General features: G+C 44.3%; 1 protein-coding gene across 2 annotated transcripts; it reads left to right on the top strand.

Moving 5' to 3' along the window:
• Positions 1–1,604: 1,604 nt before the first annotated feature.
• Positions 1,605–9,845, top strand: ndufv3 (NADH:ubiquinone oxidoreductase subunit V3). 2 transcript variants are annotated; one of them, XM_080478306.1, is made up of 4 exons: positions 1,605–1,687; positions 2,382–2,493; positions 5,870–7,177; positions 9,568–9,845. In XM_080478306.1, the coding sequence occupies exons 1-4, from the start codon at positions 1,643–1,645 to the stop codon at positions 9,735–9,737; spliced, it is 1,635 nt and encodes a 544-aa protein (XP_080334432.1). In that variant the 5' UTR covers positions 1,605–1,642; the 3' UTR covers positions 9,738–9,845. The 2 variants fall into 2 exon arrangements, with proteins under 2 accessions (XP_080334432.1, XP_080334431.1); XM_080478305.1 differs by having other exon boundaries at positions 1,607–1,687; positions 5,867–7,177.
• Positions 9,846–10,284: the final 439 nt, after the last annotated feature.

A 10,284-nucleotide genomic window follows, 5' to 3' on the forward strand; every position in this document is an offset into this window, starting at 1 on the left:
ATAGAAGATGTGTATATGTCGTCCAGTTCAGGGTTGCTGGGTCTCAGGTAACTATGGCAGAAGCAGAAAATGACTCGTGTGCAAGTTGCAACACAGAAGATGAAATATTTTACATGGAGACATCTGGACCTGCACTGATCTTCTAATTTGAATCCTCAGTTTTTATGTGCGAGATATTCTAGTAAAGTGGCCTCAGAACCCAGTCCTGGAGGTCTCTTACATGGCTCATTTGAAGTATCTGTCCCCAAGCCTCTCTACCACATCTGTGGATTCACCACTGATAGTTCTCAATTTTTAAATCCTACAGTGGAGAAATTTTGTCACTTTCCAGAATTCTGTGACAGACAAGAGGGCGAAATAGCATGAAGATGCTTTAAACCAGCTCAGAAACATTCCTCAAACACACGAGGAGCCATTTAAAACCCGTGTAACATGACTCTCCTGCAGCTGAACACTGGAGGAACTATAGATGTGAGACAGTATTCTAGTATTCAATATTATTCACTATAAATTACATTCTTATATGATATAAACATGATTTGAATACGTTTTTATCTGTCTAGAATAAAACTCAAGAGGGAAAGATGACAGTTTATGACTTGTTTTTTGACAATTCGTGTAAATTTAACGAGCGTTTCGCAGGTAACTGGAGCAGCAGGGGGCGCTAATGTTGGATGCACTGCAAAGGAATACTTGGTTAAAGAGCATATCTGCACAAAGACTGACATCAGTCCATCTTTTCATTCACAGTCTGTTAACTCACTACTGTGCAGATGTTGATACAAGCAGTAATCACAGAATCTTCACAATAAATATCAGTTCTTTATCACTTTATCCAGTTCAGGGTTGTGAGATGCCAATACAAGTCAATACAAGCTACAGGTCAAATATGCTTTTAGTCTGTGTGAGGAAAAGGAGCCAGAGGTAACCCACATATGCACAGGGAGATCCTGTAAATTCTACATAGTTCAAGTATTAATATATGTATGTCTTATTTTATCTTATTATACTGTCTTATATTTACTAAAGTTCCAGACATTGTTGGAGTTTAAATGCATGTTTTGGTCTCAATAGGTGAGAATTTTAGAGGTGCAGGTCTGACATTTATTTTTACTCTCCAGCATCCAAAGATGTCCTTCATAACCATCAAACCATATAATCTGTATTTTGTGTGGAAGGTTCATAATTCATTTCTAAGGAAATATTACCACCGTTTCCTCGTGTGAAATGAGCAGGGAAGGAGATGGATGGAGACAAACATCAAAATATTGTATTGAATCATCTTACAACCGAAACACATTCATTTACATGATTTGACCTTTTAATTGTCATATCTTCATGTAAAACAAACATTTTTTGAGACTTGAAAATTTGTTGTTAATAAATTCATGGTTTAGGTATTGTAGTTTCAAATGTTTAATACACCTTTGTACCCTTTGTGTGCATAAACTGTACGAATATAGAACAATTTGAGACGTATATGTGTGTAACACACACGACAGTGAGTTTATTAAGTCAGCTAAGTACAGTCTATCTTAGTTCTAAATAAATTCCACCAACAGTTGTTCTGGAGTCTGGAAGCGGAACTGAAGATTCCTCGCAGCTCGGTTTTCAGACCGGAACATAATACCGGGAACACGCAATGGCGGCCTCCGTGCTTCGGTTAGGGCGACTGACTCCTCTCAAGGTAAAACCTGTACTGGACTGTTTAAAGTTTATTTTGATCTGTGTTTATTACCTGTGAGACTTTTGGACAGAATGAAACAGTTACTCTGAGGCAGCGGGAGGTGGAGCGGCGGAGCAGCTCTCTGCTGACCCCGGAAGAGGCCTCCTCCAGCGGGGACACCACCTCCACACTGAGCCCTCTATCACAACACTGCATTTAAAACTATAAACAGCTCACCTCAACACACATAAATACTACAAATTCATTCTACGTTGTCTCCTAAATATAAAATGTGTCCACAGTATGTCTCCTCTAGTCTGTACAGAAAGAAAGTTTCAGTGAGATGATGAAGTCATAAATCTTTCTTCTCGTCATACTTTAGTGGCCCTAAAACATTTTATCTTCAACAAACAATGGTACCAAAGGAAGTATTAGATAAAACTATACCTCTTCTGTAGAGAAAATCAAAATATCTAACCTCATTTCCAGTTTTACTGGACCAATTAATAGTTAAAATAAAAATCAAATAATGATCTGAACGTTGTACATACAGTATATCTCACAGTTATTTTTCAATATAAATGATAAAATAGCCTTGCAAAGATAAAAATAGTAACAGATAAAGCGGTCTACAATCCTTAGTGCTACGGTTTTGTGTTTTGTACAGTCCCTAGCTGAAGTCGTCTGTCCTCCTACATTCTGTCCTCCTCCACAGTGTCTCCGTCTGGACCGTCTGGGGGTCCTGAGGAGCCGACCAGCTGCTCTGTTCTGCTCTGAGCCTGGAGAACCAGTGAACGCAGCCAAGAAGACGAAGGCTGCAGCCACGAGTAAGGCCGTCGCACCACGTTCATGTGCTTCGCCGTTTCACTAGTTTCATCACTTCTTTCTGTGTGTGTCCATACCAGAGGTCTGCAACCTTTACTAGTAAAACAGCCTGTTTACCCACTTTCCCACCAGAACAATGCACCATGTCCATCCATCCTTCCCAGGAGGTTTGCTTAGCTCTCTCTTTGAGTCATTTGTGTCGCCTCAAAGTGTGAAAGAAGAGCTAAGAGCAGCATTAAAAGCAGATCAAAATGTGTATTTGTTCATCAGTTGAGTGTAAGTTACAGGAAGTCCTCTTGTCTGTGGAATATATGACAGTTTTCAACCTAAAGTAATAGTTTGTGTAGAGAATGTGCCATAACTACTCACCTTTTTCTCTTCCAGTGCTTCTTTTCATCCAGTGTGTGGATGAAGCTGCTTTTTATGTGTGAATGTCAGAAATATAACAGAGTGAGGATGAATCAGTTCTGAAGGCCTTTGGTTTCTTGTGTTGTATTCCATGACTTCTTTGTTAATCTGCTCTAAGACACATCATTCTCAGGTTTCTCTACATACTTCCAGTCTCTCTCGGCCTATTTTAATCTGATCCAACCACACCTTCATCTTGTATTGGCGTGTTGGAATGTAAGTGTTTAATCGACTTGGGGAGCAGAGACTTTACCTTCCAGGGTGGATCGTGAGTTGGGCTCGGACCTGCAGAATGGGGTGTCAAACATGTGGCTCAGAGCCCAAAGCTGGCCTGCAAGAGGGTTCAACATGGCCCACACAAGTTTAACCAAGTTTAAAAAACTACCAAGGAAGACGTTAAATGAAACTGTGGTTCCTCATATGTCCCCTGGGGGGCAGCACTGAGAATACAGGTCCAAACACAACACTGAGAACCTGAATTGACCAGCAGATGACGGTAGAGATCAATTCCCAGAAATACAAGTCAGTAAGCCAGTTACTAATAAAATGATTTCATGTTTCCAGAAGGTTTTGACTTCGTCAGCCTGAAGAGAAACATGAGCAGACAGATTATAAATTACACAGTTGTTGTTTTTCTTTTTAGTTCTTTATGATTTATAAAGGGAAACTGCTTTAAAGTGCATTTTCCAAAAGTATCTGTAGTTTATTTGCACTCACATCTAGAAGATACTTTGGACTTGATTGTATTATCATGTTTTTAAACTCATATGTCAGTTTACAGGTCCGGCCACTGTGTCGGCCCCCCAAACTAAAATGACATTCCTGGCTCCACATATCAGTTTCACAATGAATATCACCTCTAAAGATAGGGCCTGTGGGCCAAAACCAACCCGCCAAAGGATCCATTTCGGCTGCAGGATGACATTACAAAGTGTGAAGACAACAAAGTAAATGTGGACCCTTAATTTTCTTTTGAAGTTGCTGCTGTTTTTATTTTCTCTCCACCGTGAGAGATGGAAAAACAACACAGAGGTCCAATTTGGACACTGACACAAGTTTTGATTATTAATTTTTTTTACCGGTTTGCTGAAACATATTCATATAATGGACGTAAAGTGCAGACTCTCAGCTTTCATTTGAGGAGATCCACATTCATATTGGATGAAGGGTTTGGGAGTTTCAGTTCCTTAAAATGCGCCACCCTCTCTTTAAAGGGACCAGAAGTTACTGGACAGTTGACTCAAAGTCTATTTCATGGGCAGGTGTGAGCAAGACCTTTGTTGTATAATTATCAACGAAGCACATAAGAGGCCTGCTGTTGATTTGAGGCGTGATATTTGCATTTGGAAGATTTTGCTGTGAAGACAACATGTGGTCTGTGCAGGTGGAGTAAGGCTCTGAAAGCAGGAACAAAGAAACATTCGGAGAAAGTGCTAGATTATTAGGAGTGGCAGAAAATACAGTTTGGTAGATTCTGAGAAAGAAAGAAGAAAATAGTGTTGGATGATCGCAGAATCATTTCCCTGGTGAAGTGAAACCCCTTCACAACAGCCAACCAAGTGAAGAACACTCCCAAGAGGTGAAGTCTAACATATAGAGAAGACGGCATGAAGGTGAATACAGGAAGGTTCACTGCAGGTACCAGACACTCAAAAGCCCCAAGAATAGAAAGGCCACATTGGATCTTGTGAAAGGAAAACAAAAACATCTGAAGAACGTTCTGCGATCGACCTCCACCACAATGATGGCAAGAAAAAAAGTAAGGAGAAGACGTGGAACAGTTCATGATGCAAAGCATACCACATCATGTGTAAAACCTGGCGGCGGCAGTGTGACGGCTGTCACTAGTGTTTATCGATGGTGTAACAGGACGGAAGCAGCACAATGAATTCCAAATTGTTCTGAGATCGAGTCAAGTGGCAAATGATTTATGATACAGATGGTCCATGACCCAAAATATACAGACAAAGCAAACCAGCAGTTGAATAAAGCAAAGAAGTGGAATATTCTTGAATGGCCACGTCACCTGATCTCAACCCAAGTCAACATTTCACTTGTTAAAGACTAAACCTCGGTGAGAAAGGCCCTCAAACAAAATCCGCTGCAGTGAAGGGATGGCAGAGCATTAAGGAGGAAACCCAGCAGGCGCCTGCTGATGTCAATCGGTTCAAGTCTTCAGAAAGTCACTGCCTGGAGTATTACAAGTATTACAAATGAACATTTTAATTACAGTAATTTGTCCAATTACTTCTGAGCCCGAGCCCCGGCTCGCACAGTTGGTAGAGCATGAGACTCATATTCTCAAGGTAGAGGGTTCATGTCCCACGCCGGGTGCCACCTTCCCGTGGGCTCCCCACCTGCAGGAAAGGTTTTTAATCGGTGCAATGTGATCTGGGTGACGGTGCTCAGACTGACACCCCCGTGACCCGGAAACGGATAAGCGGGAGAAAATTGATGGATGGAATTCTGAGCCCCTGAAACAAGGGATTGTGCTTTAGTCCCTCACATTTAGTATAGTTCAATTAAATTAGTATAGTTCAACCCACTGAATTAAAGCTGAAAGTCTGAACTTCAACTGCGTCTGAATTGTCTGATGTAAAATGTATTGTGTTAATGTACAGAGCCAAAATTTGAAAAAACTGTCTCTGTCCAAATATTCCTGGCCTTAACGTCACCAAACTTAACTTCATCAAAGCCATTTTGTTTTTGGTTGATTCCATTTTCAAAAATTAAATAATTTTAAAATTTCCTGTTTTATTGGTTGTGTAAAAAAAAAAAAAAGTTGAAGTGTGGAACATTGTTTCTGTCCTACTGGTACATCTTTGCTTTAAGACGAACTCAAACCCTTGAAGTTGCCAGATGTCTGAGATCATTCCACTGGTCGAAGTCGACTGCACATCAGAAGGCTTTGCTGAAATGACTTGTCTTTGTTTAACAGCTCTTGTTCCATTTACCATTTCCCCCCAGCAGCAGAGGCTCCAGACGAGAGAGCTGCCCTGCTCGCCTACAAGACCACTGTGTCCTTCCCTCCTAGACTTACAGAGTGGGCTCCCCCTGCAGCCGAGCCTGACGGCGTGCCGCCTGCAGCCGTCTCGTCTGATCCTCCTCCTGCAGTGGAAGCAGCTCCTCCAGCTGCTGAACCCCTGGTAGCAGCAGAGCCTGAAGCAGCTCCTCCAGCTGCTGAACCCCTGGTAGCAGCAGAGCCTGAAGCAGCTCCTCCAGCTCCTGAACCTCTGGTAGCAGCAGAGCCTGAAGCAGCTCCTCCAGCTGCTGAACCCCTGGTAGCAGCAGGCAGCGACGACGTGGCAGCAGAAGATGCTCCAGCAGCCACAGGTGAAGCTCTTCCCCCGGCTGCAGCCTCCACTCAGCCTGCTGACGCTGCAGGGGATGATTCCTCCTCCTCGTCTTCGTCCTCCAGCAATTCAGATTCGGACTCTGACTCCGACTCCGATGATGAGAAGTCGGAGGTGAAGACAGAAGCCGGGACCTCCTCGCCAGAGGCAGCAGAGTCCACTCCAGACGCCGCGGCTGCAGAAGTACCAGGAAAGGAAGCCGAGGCTGTTCACCAGGCAGCAGCACCGTCGGAGCCGCCCGTCGTTGGCTCTGAGGAGTTGGTGGACTCGGCCCCGGAGGTCTGTGCTGCTGCTGCTGAGGAAGTTCTGGATGTGACCAGCCCGGAACCTTCAGTTCAAGTAGTTCAGGAAGGTGAAGCACAGTGTTCAGAAGGTTTGGAGGCTGAAGCTGTCGCTCCAGAAGAAGACCCGACGACCTCTACCCAAGAAACGCCTTCAGAAGCCCCCGCTCAAGCTGCTGCAGAAACTGTTGCTGCCCCTGTAGAACCCTCAGAAGCTCCTGCTGTTGAAGCTGAGGCTGTCCTTGCTGAAGCTTCAGTTACTGCAGACTGTGCTGAGGAGCTGGTGGATTCTGCTCCTGTCATAGCTGAAGCTGCTGAAGCCCCCGCCGAAGCTGCTCAAGCTTCTGAAGTTCCTGCTGAAGCCCCCGCAGAAGCTGCTGCTGCCACTGCAGAACCCTCTCAAGCTGCTGCCGCTGAAGCCGAAGCTGCCCCTGCTGAAGCTATTGAGGCTCTTGCTGCTGAAGCCCCTGCTGCTGAGGCTTCTGCAGCTCCTCCTGCTGCCGAAGCTCTTGCTGCTGAAGCTCCTGCTGTCCTCGGCGAAGCTTCAGTCCCTGCAGACGGTGCTGAGGAGCTGGTGGACTCTGCTCCCGTCGTAGCTGAAGCTCCAGGAGAGGAGCTGCAGGCTGCAGCTGAACAGCCTGAGGGTACACACCACACCACCCTTCCCCCACACCTGTCTCTCTCCACTCCCTGTCCTCTCGGTGGATTTCTGAAGCCCCTCAGACAGTTTGTCTTTGTGCTCAGTCGTCTTACAAACTGTTCCACTCACACATTTTGACGTATGGCTGCATGCTTTTAAACAGCTCCCTGTCTCCATCACCGCTACCTCTCCCATCCCATTGCGAGGCTTGGCACTTTGTCCTGCATGAGCTGGAGGTTTGGACTCATCAGCTGCTTTCCAAAGCTTGAGATTCAGCCTGGAACACACCATATATTAAATATGTTAATGCTCATATTCTAGAACTCTCCTTTAACTTGGTGCCAGTACAAAAACGATCCGTTGTAATGAAAATCTTTAAAGGACTTTAAATTCATTATGATTTACCATCACATGACTATTATACAATTATCCTTCAACGCAGCAGGAACATTTTTCTGGAAAAGCTTTCACTCTGCCGAGCGCTGCTGCCCTAGCTTAATAACATTAAATGTGATGAACTGCATTTGACAAGAATTTTCTGTGCACAGTTCATGTTTTCACATATAGCAGCAATGACAGTAATCTTACTCTCTTCCACACGAGCATCAGTCGACGGTGAAAAGAAAAACTCCTTTTAAAGAGGAAGAAACCTGCAGAACTCCACTTTCTGGAGGAAAACACTGACGTTTATGCAAAGTAATACCACAAGAATAATCCTCATCTTGGTCATTTTAACACATCTACTTTACCTACGATGACCTTCACCACTGCGCCACAAATAAAAACAAAACACTTCTAATCTGTATTTAATGTAAATGTTGACAACAGAAACAAAGATGTTTTCATGAGTAAATCTAAAGCTGGAATCAAACTATTTATTAGCTGCAGTTGTAATTTAGCGTGTGGATCATTGAATCAAATCACATAGCGTGCGGTTGCTGTGAAGCTCGGCGCTGCTTGTTGGTGTTTCCCAGGCCTGTCCTCGTCTCCCCGGGCACTACATGTTTCTGCTTCTCCCCTCAAATCGGCCTCCCTTTTCACTTTTTTCATCCATCTTGCTTCGCCGCTGCTTGCAGACCACTTCACTCCCAGAATGCTTCACTCCGGAGGTCCTGATGTCTCGCGCTCGGCGGCTCGTGTGTCTCCTCATATTTAGTTATCGAGGGCTGCACGGCGATGGGGTGAACGTAACGTTGAATTCTGCGATAACCATCTGATTTGCACTTGAGTCGACGACGTCTTTGTGTTTTGGGATCCGTTCTTTAAAACTCTTGTTCCTAAGTTACACCTGTGACGGTCACATTGTTTTTCACTTTGCCCTTATGAATAAATGATTAGTTTATGCTTAATCTTTTTTGTGATAATTTTCCTTTTGGACATGGAAACATCATTTGTTGCAGTTCATTTTCCTGCTTCATGTATATCCATGTTGCATATAATGATTAATTTGTGACGTATATTGTGCAGCCCTACATATAATGTCTGTGTGTGTGTGTGTTTCTGTGTTTAAAACCATGGGTGTGTTGCAATAATGTTAAAGTTCCAGGTAATGGTGCCTCTGTTGGGTTTGACTGTGCCAGGTACCGTTACTGCTAATGTTAGAGAGTGCACAGGTTTGAATCCCTGACGGCGGCTGGACGAGCAGGAGCTGGGAGTGGGAGAGGAAGCAGGATTACAGATGTTTTCAGAGATCCTCCTCCAGCTACAGCGGTGTAGTCCTTCTTCCTGGAGCCATTACTATTACATCACTAAAACTACCACGTGTTTGTTTCTCTCTCTTCCTTTTTAACTCTCGCTCTTTCCCTGGAGGCCTGCTAATGACGAGTGCAGATGTGTTTCTGTGTGGAACGACATGTTTTCTGACACTGATTTGTTTTTAGAGCCTCGCCGCATGCTGAGGGGTTTTCCATGTGGACTTGGATGCATTTGGTTTAATCAGAAAGCCTGTTTTTCGACACACTACCATCTCCCTCTCCACCGGGTTGCTCTGTTTAAAGTCTGTTTACGTTGACCCCGCGGCGCGTTAACGCTGCCGATGTTGGCCGTCTTACTGCCTGCAGGCCTGTTCCTCACATGCTTTCATGATCCCTGAGGCTTTTCACACCAGTGTGTCTCCACACTGAGCTGGAGGGAAACCAAGCCCGCCGGTAGGAAACACACCGCCATAAACTGGCCGTGGCAGCTCGTGCTAATACGTTAATGTCCTGTCCACTCCACTATCTTCACACACACTTGGAAAGCTAGCCGTAATTCTGTGCTCGTGTTCAAAGTCCTTCAGTGGGTCGTAACAAGAAGCTGATTTACATTTTTTTTTTTTTTATTTTTTTTATTTTTAAATCCACCATCACCTCTGTTTCTAACAGGCCTCTCTTGTTTCTGCCTCCCCCTGTACAGAGGCTGCGGCTGCGGCGCCTCCAGAGCCCGAGGAGCCCTTTGACAACAGCACTTACCAAAACAAGCAGCATCACACCTACAACCCCTACACATTCGCAGACCTGGACCTGGAGATGGCGAAGTTCCGTCTCCCGCAGCCGTCCTCCGGGAGACCCTCGCCCAGACACTAGAGGAGCTCGCCTCGTCCGGGCATCGCGGCCATGTCGATCGTTTTCCACGTCTCTTAAAATTCTGTTATTACAGTGCTCTAATAAAGAATGAAGTCTGTGTGTACTGCTGCCTGTTTGTCTTGTCTGTAAGTTCAGGTGACTGGACGTCCTCTTCTCGCATGGCGGTTTGTATTCATAGAAAAAACGAGTTCCATTGCTCTTCAAGAGGCTTTTAAATCAGATAGCTGGTGTTTTGCATAGAATGCCACAGTACAGATCAGTGAGCAGTTAAACCACAGCATCTGCACACGAGAGGATGCTTTAACTCTGATGTGCAAACTGAGGCTATCTTGTGCTTTTTACAGAATAGTATGACTCATAATTTTATAAATATATCTGTGAGGACTGGAGAAAAGAGGATAAATTGTGATCTAAGGCAATTTAATTATAATTGCCTTACTGTTGGTTAAATTTCTAAAATAAGTGTGTGTAACAACTCTACTATAAAATAAGGTCAGAATAGATCCAAAAAGAATGGTTCAGTTGTGTCCACAAATATATAAGTTAG

This window comes from Lipophrys pholis (genome assembly GCF_963383615.2).
Source record: "Lipophrys pholis genome assembly, chromosome: 13".
Taxonomy (NCBI): domain Eukaryota; kingdom Metazoa; phylum Chordata; class Actinopteri; order Blenniiformes; family Blenniidae; genus Lipophrys; species Lipophrys pholis.

Bases quoted from the DNA above. Each gene is read 5' to 3' on its own strand.
- ndufv3 (XM_080478305.1), top strand. From the start codon at position 1,643: ATGGCGGCCTCCGTGCTTCGGTTAGGGCGACTGACTCCTCTCAAG. The intron at 2,494-5,866 runs GTAAGGCCGTCG...ATTTCCCCCCAG, and splicing joins GACGAAGGCTGCAGCCACGA to CAGCAGAGGCTCCAGACGAG. The intron at 7,178-9,567 runs GTACACACCACA...CCCCCTGTACAG, and splicing joins TGCAGCTGAACAGCCTGAGG to AGGCTGCGGCTGCGGCGCCT.